Source organism: Prosopis cineraria, unplaced genomic scaffold (assembly GCF_029017545.1).
Source record: "Prosopis cineraria cultivar Desert tree isolate PC_DT_omini unplaced genomic scaffold, ASM2901754v1 PC5, whole genome shotgun sequence".
NCBI classification, from domain to species: domain Eukaryota; kingdom Viridiplantae; phylum Streptophyta; class Magnoliopsida; order Fabales; family Fabaceae; genus Prosopis; species Prosopis cineraria.
The window spans coordinates 24,319,742-24,339,354 of NW_026555336.1; the positions used below are offsets into that span (position 1 = coordinate 24,319,742).

Sequence of the window (19,613 nt, forward strand, 5' to 3'; positions counted from 1 at the left end):
TTTAGATTTCAACGGATCATTGCGTAGTTGTCAAGTACTACACAAATAAGAACAAGAACAAAGCAGAAGCAAAAAATTAAAAGAAACAAGAAACAAAAATTGGAAAACAAACAAGATAGATTAGATAGTTGATCCAAGAGGAACCTGTCTCTTGACCCTTTCTCCAATAGTCTATGATTTAGAACCTAAGAGGCACCTAACTCTTGACCCCTAACTCTACAGGCACCCGCAAAAAAAGACCAATTCTTTGATAATCCTAATCTTCTCAAGTACTCAGAAGGCACAAGAAAAGCTCTCACAATATGTGAATAATTCAAAAATTGTATTAAGCTTCTTCTCAAACCAATTAAATAAGGTCTATATAAAAGCAACTAAATGAAAACCCTAACCCTAGAATGAAGGAGGTGGATGGCACCACCTATGGAAAAGAAATAGAAAAGTTGACCGAAATTACAATAGAAATCAAATTTAGAAACTTTCCTAAATGATGACAAATTATAGGATATTACCTAAAATATAATAACTTAAATTACAAGTTTGCAATCCCAAAAATTAAGGAAATCACTAAAAGTTATTAGAAAATAAATGCCTAAATGATAATAGGAAAATAACCTAGCAATCAATGCTTGCTTGACTAGTCAAAGATCTAATCTTGCACTCCTAGTATGTATATGACAAATCTTCTTGGATGCTCTAAAGAGTGAAAATAGCGCCTTGGGTTTCTTCATTGGGCAAGGGCTTGGCTTCAATAAATTCTTGAATCAAACCATTCAGAGCCTCCTTCATAGTTTTGGTGCTAGCCCTTATCATTGGACCTCCAATCCCTTGTAATGGATCATTGAGCATGCCCTTCTTGATATGTTTGGCTTGGACTCCTCCTTCTTAGACCTCATGCATGCCTCCTTGTTCCTTAGTTGGGCCATCAGATATGTATGATATGATTGTTGTGGTGTGTTGCACAAACGTCCTAAGTCTATTGAGTGTAGTTTAGATGTTTGGTTGAGCTTTTCAATCTTTATAATTTTACTTTTTTTTTAATATAGAGACCAATATTTAAGTAGTTGAAACTATAAGGGCTAAATTGCAACAAGCAAAGTTTAGGGACTAAATTACAATCAAGTTAAAACTATAAAGACTGAGTTACAACGAGTCAAAATTTAAGGACTAGGTTACGATTAAGTCAAAATTATAAGGATCAAATGATTAATTTTTCTTTATTTCTTTAATAAAAGTTAAAAATTTTAATTGTGTTTTGTCAGTCAGTGTGAAAAACTAAATGTTGCAAGTAGCTTCAAGTTTTTAAGACAGGGAAAACACAATTATCACTCCCTACACTTTTATGAGGCTTTGTTTTAGTCCCTATAATTTTTTTCCAATATTTTCAATCCTAATAAGAACTAAAAATATTGAAAGATTGAAACTATTGTGATTTTAAAAACAAACATCACCTAATCTTTTTGAAACTTTAGGGATTGAAAACACTAATACAAATTATAGAAACTAAAAGTAAAATTTAATGAAACTACAGGACAATGATTATATTTTTCCATTAAAATATAATTTTAGTTTTTTTAAAAAAAAATTGATAACTGCAGAACTACAGTGATTTAACTCACAAATCATTATACTTCAACGGTGATCTATCATTCTACTTTACAATTTCATTAGATAGATAGGTAGATTAGAAGATTAGACAAGATTCACGTTGGACCTGGAGAAATGGAAAAGCAAATAACAAATGAATAAAAAAACAAGAAGAGAACCCAAGTGTTTGGTTTGATGAAATGATATTTTCTTAAATCATCGCATCCAATCATATTATTAGAGAATAAATGTATTAAATTATTTTCTTAAATCACATTAGCACATTTTTCACCTTATAATATAGTTTTGTAAAGTCATATGTTTTAATAATGAAATCATGATCAATTTTTTAAACCATATAATGTATTTTACAATTTGCGGAGAGTAACCAATTTATGCCACATTTTTTATTGGGTTAAATGATAAAGTGATTCCTAAATTATATGTCTAAGATCATCCAAGACCCTAAGCTTTTTTTTTTTTTGGCATAATGTTCTTATTCAACTTTTTAAAATGGTGCAATATAATTCATGTCGTTAACAAAAGTTAACTTAATTATTAATTAATCAAAATTTTATATAAAAAAACCTTAAAAATTAATGAAAAGCACCCAAAAATTATAAACAAGAGACCAAAAAATTACCAAACAAAAAAAAAAGACTAAGAAAATTTTCTCTATATTTTTCCTTCAAGATTTTCTTGCTACAATTGGTTTAGAAAGTGGTATTTTCTAGAATGGTTGTGGTCTTAGCTAGAATTTTTAGACCAGTTGTTATTTACACTAGTTTAGAAAGTCTTCTTTTATTTTTATTTTATTTTTTTCTTTTTTTGGGGTACTTTTTATTTTCTAAACCAGTTCTGGAATCGGTCTAAAAGGTTTTGGACCTTTTAAACTACCTATGTCTAAAGCAATTCCAGAATCAATTTAGGAAGGCTTTTTTAAACAATTTAAAAGGCATTTTTTCCCTCTAATATTTTTTGTAATTTTTGAAGTCATTCTGTATATTTTTTTGTTAACTAACTATCAAAGTTAACAATTTTTTAATGATAAGGGCCACAATGAATCATCTTGAAAAGTTAAAGGAAAACATTATACTAAAAACAATTTTAAAGTTTTAAACACTCATAAACATATGTTTTAAACGCTAATTGCCCATTTAACCCTTTTTATTTTAAAATTCTTTAATATTGCAAAAAAAAATTATTCCATATTCTTGATGTCCTATGCAATGCATGGGGTGTCTCTAGTTAAAGAGGAATGCTAGTAAAAGTAAACCATAAACATGGTTAGAAAAAATAAAAGAAAGTTGACGAAGGACAGAATGATAAGTTGGCTTTTATCACTGTTTGATAAACTCAACGAACTTCAAAATTAAACCAGGATCACCTTATTTGGATGTCTAAAGCTCAAGTTATGACTCAGCAAAGTTGAGAAACAATCCGAAAAAATAGAATTGACCATATAAACAGTAAAATATTCATGTTAAGGATGTTCTAATTGATCTCACGGAATTTCAGTTTTATATTTTTCCCATATAGAAAACTTTCTATGCTTTGATAGTATGGTACAATTTTACCTGACAATATTAAAAAACAATGCAAAAATCCCAAATCCATAATAGAGACTTGATGTCCATTAAGTAAAGGGTTTTTTTTTTTTTTGGAAAATCACATCCACAAGTCATGTTCCCATTTTAACAATAATTTATTTCTCATTAATTCTTATTTGTGATTAATTCTCTTGAAAGGAGGCTGGATGTAATTCTCCCCCCATTTTCCTGGTCAGATTTAAGTAAGGGTTGTGAGTCTTACATACTATACCACCCATAAATGGGTTAGGGGCAAAAATATCCATGAATTAATACATTATGACGCAATTCTGCCCATCAACCCTAAAAATGGCACAAAAATCCCCAATTTTTAACCAATAAACACATTGGCAAATGCTGACCTTAAATGTTTGAAGCATTGATATTTTATTTTATGAAGTGCATATGTCAAAATACAAGTGTTTAAATTCGTTCTAATGGGCTAAAATTAACCTTAGGCACATCGTTTTATTTTGTCACACATCACATTCACAAAACAAGAGCGTTTCAATGTAATCTTAGTTATCATTATGAATTTGAGTATAATTATAATTGAGAGATCATTGAAAGCCTTGTAAGACATGCCATGGTCTTCCACTCTTAGGGTCATTGATTGGTCATTATGTTGTGATCGGTTAGGAGTCATAGTGATTGGTATAATGCGAGTTTTGTTTGGTTGCTTGACGACTTGCATTGAATGTTTGTCTAAAAATGATTCTTTATATTTTCCTAATTTATGAAATTGTTATTTTGTATATTGGTTGCATTTTGGGGGAATAAGGCCTTGGTAAGGGTATTTTATCATACCTCTACATAAAGTCTTTGGCCTAGATTACTACATTACTTAATATATTCTTTTTTATGAAAATTATAAATTATTTAACCATAGTAACTAGTTTCTGATGACCTTATTTTAAGAATTAAAATTGTTATAACTTACTAATATGCAGTACCTATGAGGCACCCAATCTTCAGTTTTATTTTAAAAAAAAAACATAAACCCCATGATGTTTAATTAAAGATGTTAATTGTCCAACATGATTTTCATTTCATGATACTAGCGTCTTTAAGAGCAAGATTTTCTAATAATGAGGTTCTTTTATGTTTCTGGCTTTTTCCACTTGCTTTTAACTAGGAAATTCATCTCACGTAATTTTAAACATAGTGCCAGTGATGGAGGAGGGAACGGTAAGGGCTACGACCCTTCTAACTTTTAAATTTTTTCTTAGTAAAATATAATGGTTATATATTTTTAACTCTTAGTTGGCACATTATAAAACTTATAAAACATTAGATTAAATTTCCATTTTAATTTCATATGTAGTCTTTTACATATATACATAGCAACTATTTTAGTAGCTAGAAGATATGGTTGTTATAGAATCTATTCATTTTTAACAAAATAATACTATACATGCTCTTAAAATATTGATGTCATTTTATTTTTCTTTCATTTTATATTTAAAGAAAGAAATTGTGAGAATTATTTTAACAAACTTTTTTAAGCATTGCAATAGAAATTCCAAAATATATTGAATGTTATGTGCTTAATATCTATCATAAAATCACTTATCCAAAAGTAAAAGGTATGGTTAAGATGTTCTTCTAAAAAAATTAATTTTTAAAATAATCAAGCTATTAAAATTTATTATATGAATGATTTTTACTTTGATATAATTTGATCTTATTAACATAAAGATTTTATGACAATCAAGCATTATTAATGTGTTGATATATTTGTTTACAACAATTATTAATTAAAAAAATTAAATAATAAATTTAATAAGCAAGTAATATAACTTATTACATTAAATAGAATTTTAGATTTTAACGATGTATTTAAATCATTTAATGCTCATAAAGATGATAAAATTTTTACCAATTTAATAATAATTCATATTGAGAAGAAAATTACTAAAACATTTATTGTAGACATAGTAACTAATAATTTTTATGCCATAAAAAATTAAAAAGAAAAATTTAATATATATATATATATATATATTGTTATACATGTGTAAAATTAAATATAAATATATATATTAAAATATTTATATTATATCGGTGATATATATATATATATAACTTTTATTTAATTATCATAAATACCTTATTATCTCAGCTTCCCTTAATAAAAATTTCCGACTTCGCCCCTACCTAGTGCTAGCTTTAATATTAATATTTCTCCGAATCTCTATCCCTCTTAGCATTTAGTACATTAAAGGCTAATTTTTGCCACTTGCTCATGTTTAGAATCTCCATAAGTTTCACCTCTATTTATGAGATATATATATATATATATATCCTTTTATTTCGATAATGTTAGTCGCTGTTTATAATCAAGTAAATGTCAACTTGAAGCCCCTTTCAATAATTCAACAACACCTCACCAACCCATTTCTCAAGCTAATCATGATTAATTGTGGAAGTTCTTTAATCACAACCAAAACCAGACTACCTTGATTATTTTGCAATATAATAATAAATGATTTCTTGATTTCATTTCACTAAAAAAATTTCAAGAAGTGATTTATTTCATATGTTGAGCCTTTAATGCTTGTTTAGTGGCCAATGCCTTCCTTGATTTCATTTCACTGAAAAAATTACAAGAAGTGATTTATTTCATATGATGGGCCTTTAATGCTTGTTTAGTGGCCAATGCATTCCTTAGTAATTTCCATATAAATCAATGGACTTATTGAGCTATTGGTAGCTTCTAAGTCTATTGTAGATTTCATAGTGCTCTTCCTAATTTTGCAACAATATTCTATCTTGATGTTTTTAAAGGTTAATTGGATTCATTATTTCCTTATTTTTGTGATATTTAAATGGCTTGATTTGAATAACTTAAGTTTGAGAAAGTAACGGAGGGCTTTATTTGTCATAGAGTGTAAACTTACTTAAATTGTTAATGAGTCATCCTTGACTTGAGGTGAAAATAAATAAAACTAAGTCTTATTTCTAATGGAGGTTCTATCAAATTTTCCATAGAGAGTATATGATTTTTTGTTCATGTTAAAAGCATGGTAAGAATTTTTAATCCTATTATTAACAAGTTTAACGTATTATATTAGAAGTGTCTTGAATTAAGGTTTAAGGAATGTAAGTTTTATATGCATATATATCCTGTGTTGATCACATTTTATTTTTTTAGGGCATGACAGTTGCACCATTTTTAGAATTTTTGACAAAATTGCATCATAATATAGTATATGATGAATATTTTTGCCCCTAATCCATTTTTACATGTCATACATGTGAGACTTAAACCCTTACTTAATGGACGTTTAACTCGTGTTACAAATTGGAGAACTGGGCATCATTTATTTTTTTTGGTTGATAGGTAAAATTGCATCATACTTGAGTTAAGGATATCATTAGCTCCTTTTAAAACATTTTGTGAATATTTTTACACCTTAACTCAAAAATAAAATACTACTAGATGAATAGAAATCGAGAACAATATTGTAAGAAAATTTGCAATGAGTCTTTTTGGACTTTAATTAACACTTTAGTCTTCACCTTAACCGCATCGCTCCCAATGCATCCTTGAGGGCTTAAAATGAGGATGTGACATTTGGGACCTTAAAATAGGAAAAATCACAATCAAGGACCACTAAAGATAATTAATTACACTACAAGATCAAATAATTTTGATATTAATCTACAGGACCAAATGACCTAAATTGAATTAAATTTGTTATGAAAAGACAAAACTATCCCTCATATGTTTACTATTCTAGTCTCATTTATAAGGCACTTTCAACATGTTTCATCATAATTAAGAAAAATTTTAAAACTCATTAATTTTGTCTAAAAATTTAATAATTTTTCAACTTTACCCCTATTAAATATACATATTTTAACAATGTATTCTTTCTTTCCAACATTCAATGGAGGTTAAATGGAAAAATTCATAATGAAAATACAATGAGGTGACTTATAAATAAGACAAAAAAACATCCTGTCTCTACCCTATAAATAGGACCAAAGAGAGTATATACACTCCTTTAAAAACAACTCCTCATTCAAAAAAAAAGTCCTATTTCCATTTTAATAGCAATCAATTCCTTTATTAATAATTCTAAAAAATTAATAGTTAATGAGCAAATAGGACCCTGAACTCTTAAAATATACAAAATAAATCTTAAACTTTTAAATTCATAGCAAAATAAACCTTAATCGTTAACTTTTTTAACACCGTTACTGTCCATACAAGTACTGTAACAAATAGGGTTAAATTCGTAAGAAAATACACCCTAAACAATACATGCGTGGATAGTAACGGTATTAAAAAGTTAACGGTTAGAGTTTATTTTGCTTAGGATTTATTTTGTATATTTTAAGAGTTCAAGGTCTAAGGAGATTTTTGAATAATAGTTCAAGATCCTATTTACTCATTAGCCCAAAAATTAACTTGGTGGTGGAGAAACAAGGGTTGCGATTAGTGACCAAGTCTCCATTCAAGAAAAAACAAGTCTTATTTTTATTTTAATAGTAATCAATTCTCTTAATAATAACTTCAAAAAATTTAACCTGGTAGTAAAGAAGAACAAATGTTGTGATTTGATAAACAAATCTCCATTTAAAAAAAATTCATTTTTATTTTAACAACAATCAATTCCTTCGTTAACAATCTAAAATATTAACTTGATAAAAAGAAATTATTATAATCTGGTAAACAAGTCTCTATTTAAGAAAAAAATAAGTTTAATTTTTATTTAACAATAATCAATTTCCCCATCACAATAAATATATAAGGGATAGTATTATCTTTTCATAACAAGTTTTAATTATATTTAGATCCTTTGATCCTGTAGACCAATATTAGAATCATTTAATTTTGCAACGCAATTAATTATCCTTAGTAGTCTTTGATTATGATTTTCCCTTAAAAATACCCATTGGCAAATATGGATCTTCTGTAGGCCTTGTCGTTTTTGGAAGTATAATGTCTAGTAACTAGGAAGATGGAGTAGATAATTCAGGTCAAGTGCATTAAGCCAACCTGAACCTGCTCGAAAAAGATTAGAGACATGCTTAGTTATATGGGCTTTTTAAATAGGGCATGATACTTCAAGCTTGATCCAAATAAATCCATCTTGAATTGAGCCCGATCTGAATAAATCCGACCACTAAAATTTTTTGATTTATATATATATCTAAAGTTGATACTTTTAAACAATTCCAACAAACCAGTTCAAACCTAACTAAAAAAAGTTAGAGCTGAATTTGACTGTATGAATTTTTTAAAAGGGGTAGAATATTTTAAACCTAACCTGAATTAAACTCGATTTGAATAAATCTAGCTTGCCCTAATTACTAGCTCTATAGGAAGGTTTGAATCACTCTTGACCTATATTAGCCCTTTCTTTCTTTTTTGACCACATATTAGCCCTTTCTTTTAAACCTCTACAATTTACTTTGCCACCAACCATGTTCAGAACATCAAACTTTATTCTATGCAATACAATTTATTTTTTTTTTTTTATTTTTTGGCATGAGGAGTTCCATGGTAAGGAACGAAAAATGAAGAATGATATGAATAATTAAGTTAAAGGACTTTGGTCCAAAAAAAAAAAGTTAAAGGACATTTTTATCCCTAAACTATACCTTAAAAACTTTTGCACTGTCTCCCTTTAACTTTTAAAAATAGTACATTGGGCACTCTATTATTAAAAATGTTAACTTTGACTGTTAATTAACTAAAAGTCACATAAAATAATATTAAAAATTACAAAAAAAGATATAAAAAAATTACATATAAATACCCTATATGAAAATGAATACTAATTATCACACTATTTTAATGACTTAATTGATATTAATTATATTATAGAATACTTATTTGTAATCATTGAGGTCCTATTCTAGAGAATTTTTCAGGTAAACTAAAACTCAAAGTTAACTTTTTTAACGACAGGGTGCTAGGTGTATTATTTTCAAATATTAAAGGAAAAAATTGTATTACATGTAAGTTTAGGATATCAAAAGCTCATGAGCAAATAATTAAAGAGTCAAAATACCCTTTAACCTGAATAATCTATAAAGTTACCCTTTAACAACTTGAGTTTTGAAATGACAGAAACAATCCCCTTAAGCTTGCTGGCTGTTCTGAACTTTCAAACGTGTTTATCTTTCTATAATGGCACAAAACTTAATCCCTCATGCAGAGTTTTAGACTATTAAAATTTAAATAATCTGTTATCAAGCCAACATTTTAGTTAGTATTTTTATGTTTCGCACTTGAAATCACAATTCACATGCAGGAGGTCATTTTGGCGCAATGTTGAAAACCTAAAGTTAAAACCAAGTTCTGGAATGACATAGGAATGGCAAACAATTCATTATTCTCTACTCAATTACTGCTATAAACAATTCATCATTCTCTATTCAATTACTGCTATCTTATGTACACCTAAAATTAATTGAATTAGTGTACTTTAGCAAATAAGATCAGACTCAACCATCTTAACTCACCAAACATTCTGTACATTGTGTTACTTGTTGACTGAACCATTAGGGACTGATGTATCAAGCTCCAATTTGCAGTCAGTTTGTAAAGCAGATAGCCAAGAATCGATCTGAAAGAGGCAGAAACATCATTATAAGAAACAAGTCATCTCAACTTGGACACAACTATGGCCAAAAATAATATTCCCTTCAGACTACAATATAAATCATTGTTAACTAATTCACGTTTCTCAAAAGAGGTTGGTTAAAATGTTTATTTTTTAAAAATTTCTATATCTTTTCAATCATGCCCTTAAGTATAATAAATATGACATTTGACTTTCAAAACATCTTCATAAATTGCTCAATAAAGTAAGGGTATAATTGAAAAAAATATATATAACACCTACCCAATGCTCTATATTTTGGATCAAGCAAAACTTGTAGAAAATATATTATGGTTCAAAGGGAGTATGCTTACAAACCTGAATTTTAGAACTGCTTGAGCACTCATACCGTAGTCCTTGATGAGTTAGAATATAAAAGGCATAGTGTACCTCATCATCCTCACGTTTTATACTTGGTAAGCGCCCAACTTCAACAACATCAGATAAAAGGGTGGAGTCCTGTGGGCTAAGATCTGCAATTTTCCTCTTAATCAATAAACAGACATTGACGTTCTGTAGATGAAAACCTGTTATCTGAATGCTTGAAAATATAATATACTCCTTTTACCCTAGGTTATAAGACAATTTTAGATAAAATTATGCATGCCAATAAAGCTCGTCAAATACACTTTACAATGTTATTTATTTAAAACAAAAATATCAATTTTTAAAAATACCCTTCATTTAATAATGTTTAGCCGACCCCACCTAGTGGGATAAAGGCTTGTTGTTGTTGTTGTACCCTTCATTTAATAATGTTGAAGAGAGAGAGAGAGAGAGAGAGGATATAATGAGGATGGAAGGGTAATATTGGAAAAATATAGTTAATGAAATCTAACTTTTATCAAATTATCTTATATTTGAGGGCACTGAATCACATCTAAAATTGTCTCATAAGTTGGAATAGAAGGAGTACTTAACAAAGATAACCATGTTGACCATTTGGTTTACTGTCCAACTAAATGTCATATTCACGTGTTTTAAATTCTCATCTCAATAACCGAGAAATGAGAAACCTTTAACAAATTAATCTTGCAAACTTTGCAAGTCAAAAGCCAATCCTAACAAGCATGGGAACGAAGAAAAAAGTTTAAGAGATAACAGAAAATAAGTCCTCCATAAACACAAGGAATATTTATAAAGAAACACTAGTTGTGTAACAAGAGCTCTAATAGAAAACAGTTGAGCAATTCTGGTGGTTCGGAGGACTTAATTTGAGATACAATATTCCCATGATGGAAAAAGCATAAATGAAATTTATCTAAATATGAGGTTGATGCATTGCTCAAGTATAATCATGCTTGACAAGAGGGTGATGCTAAAGTTACCCAGTCAACAAATCAACAAAATGTGAACACTAGAAGCAACTGCTAGCTACATGGTGGTACCCATCCACTCAAGAGAAAAGAAAGAATGAGAAGTGGCAAGTGATAGCAACTTCAGTACATATCAAGCATGTCAATTTACAAAAGGTCAATTTGAATAAAAAATACTTAGGCCATTGCATGCTCTCGCAAAACAAGAAATTAGCATATTACTCGATCAAGTAAAATAAGAGATAGAATCATTAACATATGAACTACCTTATTCTACCTATTTTTCCTCTGATTTCCTTTCATGCATTCTAAAACTAACATTGAAGGTTTGTGCTTTGTAGTGAATGCATGAGCACACACGCAAAGAGGAAGGATAAATAAAATTAAGCAACATATGCATGTTAGTAGGAAGTACAATAATTGAGAGGTATCAAAGAAGTAAAAGAGGAAATTGGGGGGGGGGGCAGATATACTGCTTATGAATGCATTTCTTAATCTGACAAGAAATTGATATTGTAAAAAAATGCATACATAACAAGAGGGGACAAAAAGACTTATTTAGATTTAACACTAAAAAGGAAAATAAAATATCAGGTAAAAGTGTTTTCTAGAATTTCTTTCTCCCATGCAATGAAGATAGAACTTCGAAACAAGAAGAATAGAGGGGGAGACCAGGAAACCGACTAACAATATTTAATGTATACAACAAATAAATTATATACAAACCCCCATGGAAAACAACAAAGGAAGCCAGTCATCAACATCAACACTCTTGGTTTGTGCTTCATAGTTTATATCCTATGCATGCTAGCCGTAAGGACGAAGAGACAGAGGGTATGAGAAAGAAATCAACTACTTATATTACCTGTACATGACAAATATAAGAATATGCATGCCCCATGGAGAACAATAAAGCGAGGAAGCCAATCATCTACATCAGTATCATCTATGGGTGGAGGTTCTCCTGGTAGTGCGGTCCATCTCTATATAGAAAATTAGAGGCAAATTGTCATGAAATTGATAAGGTAAATCAATAATTAAGCACAAACTAATCTAAGATAGAGTAATAAGGTAACAAGGTTTTGAACAGTCAATACCGTTCGAATGTAAAGATAGCCAGAGAGACGAGCAGACCGCAAAATCTCATCAATATGTTCCAACCTATGAGGGATAATATTTCAATGACATGATCATTGATTGGAAAACACATGTATTTCCCAAATGGTACGTGAGATGTCCCCTCAAAACGGGTAGGGATGGGTAAAGATAAACCAGTAACATCTCACTGGTTTTTGAAAGCAGCAAAAAATTGTACTCCAAAAAGGACTAGAGTTTTTTCTCATCCAAACAGAAAGAATCACTAATTAAGCGTGAAGCAAAGAACAAAAGAAATTAGGGAATCAAACTTCCTTTTATCCATATTACTCAAGAAGCTACTCATGAATATAGTGGACTTCACAGCTAATGCTAGCATCTGAAATTTAAAATGTTTTTCATTATCTTCCATGCTTTGACCTAAAGGGATATTATGTGCAAACAGAAAAATGAAAGGCAACCTAAAGCAAAGTGTTGCTTCTAATTGATGACGATTCACAATAAATTAGAAGATGGTTAAGATTATAATAATCCACAGTTAGTCACTCACTGAGCTTTCAAGTGGGCTTCCCTCTCCTCTATATCAGCAACTTCTGATCGAAGAGACTCTATTTCTGCAGTTGTTAGCTCAACCTACAAATTATGAACTCGTTTTGGTAAGGCATCGTAGAGTTTACATTACTGGCAAAAGGTGCTCGAAGTGTACCTTTTCCTGACCACCACTTCTAGAACCCCATGACAGGCCCCGTAGACTAAACAATTTCAACATGAAAGCAGATCTTAATTTACTACGAGTCCACAGATGATGATGATGATGAGACCTAAATTGAAATAGATTGAGTGACTAATTTTAAGCAAAACTACAAAGTTTATATTTGTATTTTTCTTTTCCCACCAGAAAACAGTACCTCAAAGATTTATCAGTTCCAGGTTCTGAAATTGATGGTGTTCTGTTTTCAAGAGATTCTTCGCTTGATGTTGGAGCTTGAAAGTGATCAGAGATTATCTTTAATTTTCCATGTCCATCATCCATGAAACTGACCTTCTTCAAGAAGATAGGGCAAGAGTATAAGAGAAGAAGACTGTCATGACACGATGATAGGTTAAATTATCCTGAAACGGCAGCTAACACCAATATGTCAGATGCAATTGACCCCCAGTAAAAGTATCATTTACTCAATTGTTTTACAAGTTCATAAGTTGCAAGCAAGTTTCATTAATCTAAGCAAAACAATTGTCCTTGCAATCTTTCTGTGAAATCATAATAAATGAAGGAAAAAAGTTTATAACATTGAATTGACAGCGAATTGATGCAAATGATGAAATAAAGGCATTGAAGAACATAAAAGAACGTTTGGACTGCTAATCATTTGGAACCAACAACTCAAGCAAGATAGCCTAGTCGTATAGATGTCATCAGACCCAAAGGATAAATGGAAAACAACTACATATTGATTACCCGAAAATATCACATACTCACCCGCAATAGTTCGAAGAAGCGATAAATTATCTATCTTTTACAGCTCCAAGCACATTAATCAATTTAAAGAATGGGAACCTAGACTTGGAAGTAGATTGAGAGACAAAGGAAAAAATTTCTAACCTGAAAATGAAAAGTAGGGAAAACTCCTTAAAAATGACCAGTGAAAAGGGAAACCAACTCAAGGCCACGGGTATTAAACAACATCATCGTCCAACATATGCAGATTTATTAACCGATTCCCCAGCAGAAAGGATCACGGATAACTCACTCATATTGTTTTTGATTAAAAAAAAAAAAAGAGCAGGAAAGTTAAACTCCTCAGCTAAAATGAAAAAGCCTCACACGAGCGTCCATCAATCAATTAAAATTCTTGAGATAATACACACACACACACACACACACACAGAGAGAGAAGGAAGTGAATTAAAAGAATCCAAGGAGGAGAAAAGCAGAGATTCGTTGTTGAGATCGTACTACGTACCTGTGGTCGCGTGGGAGGGGACTTCAGAAAGAAAGAAGGCAGCTGATGAAAAACACTTCCCTGGCCGCAAATAGATTTGACCCGAAGCCGGAACACGACTGTTCGGTATATTCGGTAGTTTACGGCGCGGCCTAGTCGGAGTGGTTATCACTTAAAAGACATTTTTGCCCATTTATTTCCAAATTCATTTATATTTTGCTTTTTGGCATATATGTGTTTATGTATTTATCGAGGAATTTGTATAGAAGTATCAGATAACAAAATTAATTACTCATAGGTCCCCAAATTTGGTTTGTTAGTAAAATAGATTCCTTATTTTTTTTTATTTTTCCAAAAAAAACTATAATAAGTTATAAATTTCTCAATTTGACAACACACAAATACAAGAGGAGGATTTGTGAAATTTTTATTTTAAATCCCATGGTGATTTACTAGTTCTTCTCCCTTATTTGTAAGTGAAATTCAAAAAATTACAGCTAATCTTGTATGTTTTTTTTTTTGGCAAAAGTTCTCCAAAAACTTTACGTAGTGTATGGATATTTGAATTTAAATTTTAGGTTTAAAATTTTACATTTAAAATTAATTTTTTAAAATAATTTGTTTGGATAGCATAAAAAATTTAAGTTAAAAGATAACAAAAAAGAGAGATGAAAAATGTAAATGGAAAGAGATAAGAAGGGTTAAAGCAACTAGTGTTTCAAATAATCAGGCTATATAAGAAATTTAAAATTACAAAGTAATCATAATAGTATATGAATTTAGGTTTGTATCAAATTTAAATTTATAAATTTTAATGGATCCAAATCTATGAAGTAGTGATATTTCAAATTGTGTCATGTATCCATGTCAATAACGTATTTGATACCAATACTTATTGTCACCGGTACTTTTTCAATGAACATCCATAAAGTATCATAATATTATCTTTTAAATTTAAAAAATTTTAATTTTTGATACATATCAAATATTTCTAAAATGCAAGTCGATACTTCAAAACTAATATTTTAAGAAAAATTTTAAGAAATTAAATTTTATTAAAGATTGAGATACTAAACTTTTTATCACTAATATCGTTTTTGATTTTCTTTTGAAGTTAAAGATTAAAAGTTTTAGATGTAATAAAAAAATAAAAATTATATTTTTCTTAATTATAAATATGTGAGAATTTAATCTTATGTTAGTCAAGGAGGGAAAAATATTGATATTATACCTATTACTAGGGAATAGGCGGTAGACAATTAGATATAGATAATATAAAAGTATAATTAATGATTGTGTTTTGCTTGGTAATACTATAAAGAACTATATATGTATGTTAGTTTGGATTTTTTTTTAAAATTGAAATTATATTATTAATGTATATTTGATTTTTTTTAAATATATATGTATGTATCGAGAATATGTTGTGCCCTATATTTTTAAAAATAAAAGTATCAATATATTGGATACGTATTTTATCCGATACATGCATTGGTATCTATGTATTATAGATCCAAATGGTGAATTTAATTCAAATTTAAATTCACATGCATCCAAATGCAATATAATAGCAACTAATTTTTTTATTATGAATATTAGAATATTATGTGGATATCTCTTATCTCATTATATCTTTTAGATTTTTTAATATCTTTCAGTTATCATAATATCTTTCAGTTATTATTATTTTGTATATTTCACTTAATTTAATTGATATATTTATACCTATAAATAAAATGCACTTTAATTATATTTAACTTACTGAAATAAAAAAGCTCTCAATTCCCATGATATGTTGTTCTCTCCTTCTAAGTTTTTCTATTATTTTCTTACCTCAATTTTTATTTTTATAATGCGTTACCAGCATAATCATTCTATTTTTAGCATTGCTAGGTGAGTGCTCTTATAATATCTAGATTAGAGATTAATATTTATGTCAATGAACATCTCTAATAGAAATGAATGCACACTTAGTTAAAATAACTAAGTAAATTTTGCTCATCCATGCACTCCTGTTATTTTATATATTATTTATTTATTGAATTTATTTTCTCAATTATTTTCTTCCCCCCTCAATCAAATCAAATAATTATGTATTGTACGTCATATTCAAAAGTATGGGACACATCTTAATTTTAGAAAAGTGGATTTTGAAGTTATAACATAGAGTGAATCATGAAATTATCTACACATAACATAAACTATATCTTAAAAATTCATATATAATATAAAGTAAATTCAAAAATTATACCCCCAACACACACATACATATAATATAGAGTGAATCATGAAGTTATTCACAATATAAGGTGTATCCCAAAGTTTTTCACATGAAAATACAAGGTAGATCCAAAGTTATTTACATATAATATAAAATAGATTATAAAGTTATGTATAGGTAGATTGTGAAGATCTATAATATATTGTAAATGCTATCAATGGTACTGTAGATCTACAATATCCATCCAGCTTTTTTTTATTATTTTTACTTTTTAATTGTTTGATATGTAGCACTGCTTTTTTTTTTTGCTTTTTATTGTTAATTTTTTTAATGTGATATAATAAAAAAGTTAAAGAATAGCATGGGCCTTATGGTAAAAGGGGTACATGTGGGACCTACAAAAATAAATTGTTAATATGAAACTTATAGTTAAAAATGAGTAAAATATTTTGTCTATTTTTATCTTAATTAATCATATCTATCTCTCCTTTTTTTAAAATCTATATGAACATTTCTTAATATAAATAATTATAAAATGAAAGCCTCCCTTTTATTTTTAAGATTTTATTTTCATCTACCTAACTATTAGTTGAATGTTAAGTCATGTATGTTGGACTAAAATACCCCCATTTTAATATAAATGTTGTCTAAAAATTATTTAAATGACCAAAAAATAAATTTTTTATTATTTAAATTTTCATTATTTAAATGTATTTATCTTGTAACTTTTTTAAAAATTTAAATATATAAATTGGCCAAAAAAATATTCAAAAACGCAATTTATGGACTTAAAGAGAAAAATAAAATAAAATAATTTTAATAATTTTGGGTAGTTAAACCAGCCTAAAGAAACTCAAAAGCTAGATGTCTCAGGAGTCAGGCTTAACTATAAATTTTTTATGTATTTAGATATTTTAACCTTGCTATGAATTAAGGATCTAAGGGTAATGGAGTGAATGTAATATTTTAATAAACTTGATTTTTAAAAAAAATTAGTGTAGTGTGGTTTAAAAAAGTGGTGTGTGGGATCTACCATTAAAAAATATGGTGGGGTCTACATTTATAAATTTTTAAAATTTAAATAAGGTGTAAAAAATAATAAAATTTTAATATTTTGAGAGATTATGTAGGATCCATAGTAAAAATTAATAGTGAATATAAGATTTTTATTAAAATGATAGGTGTTAAATCTACAAAAAAATTTTCTATATATTTATATTGTGGGGGTTTTTGTAGATATAATTCATATTATAAGATCAAACTAATCAAACAACTCAATATTTATTATATTTTACATTATGGCCAATTTATTATATTTGTCAATGACATACCATTATATATAAATGATAAATCTCTTGTAAATTTTAAATGATAAACTTATTATATATTAATAATAAATCTTTTGTATATCAATGTCAACAAGCCATACTCCCAAATTTTTAAAAATATGATCCATATTTTATGGATGCAAAAGTTTTGGCTGTATGACCAAAACTTATGGCAACCCCTTATATAAGGTATAAAAATCTATTATTTTATTATTTATATGTAAAAGTTGATCATGATTTGAACACCTATAAAAAATATTGATATAGTTTGTATCTCAAGTCTGAGCAAACAAAATTATGAGCTACAAGTTAATTATATGATGTTAATAAATTTAAGTTAATTATATGATATTAATAAAGTTATCTTTCACTCCACACATAATCTTTTCTCAATAATCATTTTGCTACTTTTAATGATTGTATGTATGATTGATGAATAGTATTATAACATGGATTATATTATTTGCTTGAGTTACAACTATTATAATTATGATTTATAAATAATATTATGATATAAATTGTAGTATGATTCATTTTAATATATGTTTTGTTTTCCTTAAGGTGATACGTGGGGCAACACATTTTGAAGAAGAACAAGTTCTATTATATTTCAAATTGTAGTAAGTGATAATTTTTTTTAAAATGCTATATATATATATATAAGTAGCACATTGGAAAATAAAAGTCGATCCTTATATGTATCATCCCACTAAAATTTTAGTCTCATACTTGCCGATTGTGGAGATACCTTAAGAAACAAGAAGAAGTTAAGTCATGTATGTTGAACCAAACTACCCCTATTTAAATATAAATGTTGTCTAAAAATTATTTGAATTTAAAAAAATAAAAATTTTTATTTAAATTTTTATTATTTAAATGTATTGATTTTGTAACTTTTTAAAAATGAAATATATAAAAAATATACTCAAAGATGTAGTTTATGGACTCAATAAAGAGAAAAATAAAATAAAATAATTTTTAATAATTGGGGTAGTTAAACCAACTTAAAGAAACTCAAAAGTTAAAGGTGTTAAGAGTCAGGCTTAATTATAATTTTTGTATGTAAGATTTTAGTAAACTTTATTTTTAAAAATTAGAGTAGTGTGGTTTACAAAATTAGTGCATGAGACCTGCCATTAAAAAATGTGAGTGAGGTCTGCAATTATAAATTCTAAAAATTTAAACAAATTGTACAAACTAATAAGATTTTTACATTTTGAGAGATTATGTAGGATTCATAGTAAAAATTAATGGTGGATATAAAATTCCTAATACAATAATAGGTGTTAGATATACAAAAGCGAGAATATATTTCAAATTGCAAGAGGTGAGAAATTTTAAAAAAAATGCTATTGTTATATATATGTAACATCCCAAAAATTTTAAGACTCGGATTTATTCTGAAAAAATAAAATAAAATATTTATAATTAAATTAAAATTAAAAATAATTTGATAGAGATCCAGAGTTTGAATTTTAATTAGCAAAAGTTGGGTTTTATTTTATTTTTAACTATGAAAAAAATTGCCAAAGTTGACCCGAGCTTTTGTGCTATAATAAAAAATATTGGGCCCTTTCTTGTAATTTTTTCCAAAATCTTATATCAGCTATTTGAAGGGGAAATTGAACGCAGGAAACAAAAAAAAAAAAGAACAAAGGGCATGAGAAAGTGAGAGGAAGAAGAGAGGAGAAAGAGAGGGAGTTAGGCTTGGATCTAGGAGGCTTTACGACCGTTGCGAGCTCAACTACACGATAGGTAAACTCCCTACTTCAATCCTCTTCCCTTCCTCTTGATTTTTGGAAGAGGAAATTTCTGGATTTTGACTCTAAAAGCTTTATTCTTGTAAGCTTTTGTTTCTTTGGATCCTAGGGAGGATGTTTTGAGTTTTTATATGGTGTTCTAATATTTTGAGTGGAT

At 28.2% G+C, this 19,613-nt stretch overlaps 1 protein-coding gene across 8 annotated transcripts; it reads right to left on the bottom strand.

The window, feature by feature from the left end:
- Nucleotides 1–6,589: 6,589 nt before the first annotated feature.
- On the bottom strand, nt 6,590–14,303 carry LOC129312165 (uncharacterized). Of its 8 annotated transcripts, none has more exons than XM_054954783.1 (9): nt 14,169–14,303; nt 13,113–13,317; nt 12,911–13,025; nt 12,755–12,837; nt 12,207–12,270; nt 11,975–12,092; nt 10,112–10,266; nt 9,654–9,757; nt 6,590–6,757 (listed from the first exon to the last, which is right to left on the bottom strand). In XM_054954783.1, the coding sequence occupies exons 2-8, from the start codon at nt 13,235–13,237 to the stop codon at nt 9,674–9,676; spliced, it is 744 nt and encodes a 247-aa protein (XP_054810758.1). In that variant the 5' UTR covers nt 13,238–13,317; nt 14,169–14,303; the 3' UTR covers nt 6,590–6,757; nt 9,654–9,673. The 8 variants fall into 8 exon arrangements, with proteins under 8 accessions (XP_054810758.1, XP_054810756.1, XP_054810761.1 ...); XM_054954781.1 differs by lacking the exon at nt 6,590–6,757 and adding an exon at nt 6,790–8,187; XM_054954786.1 differs by lacking the exon at nt 6,590–6,757 and having other exon boundaries at nt 9,477–9,757; nt 12,911–12,956.
- Nucleotides 14,304–19,613: the final 5,310 nt, after the last annotated feature.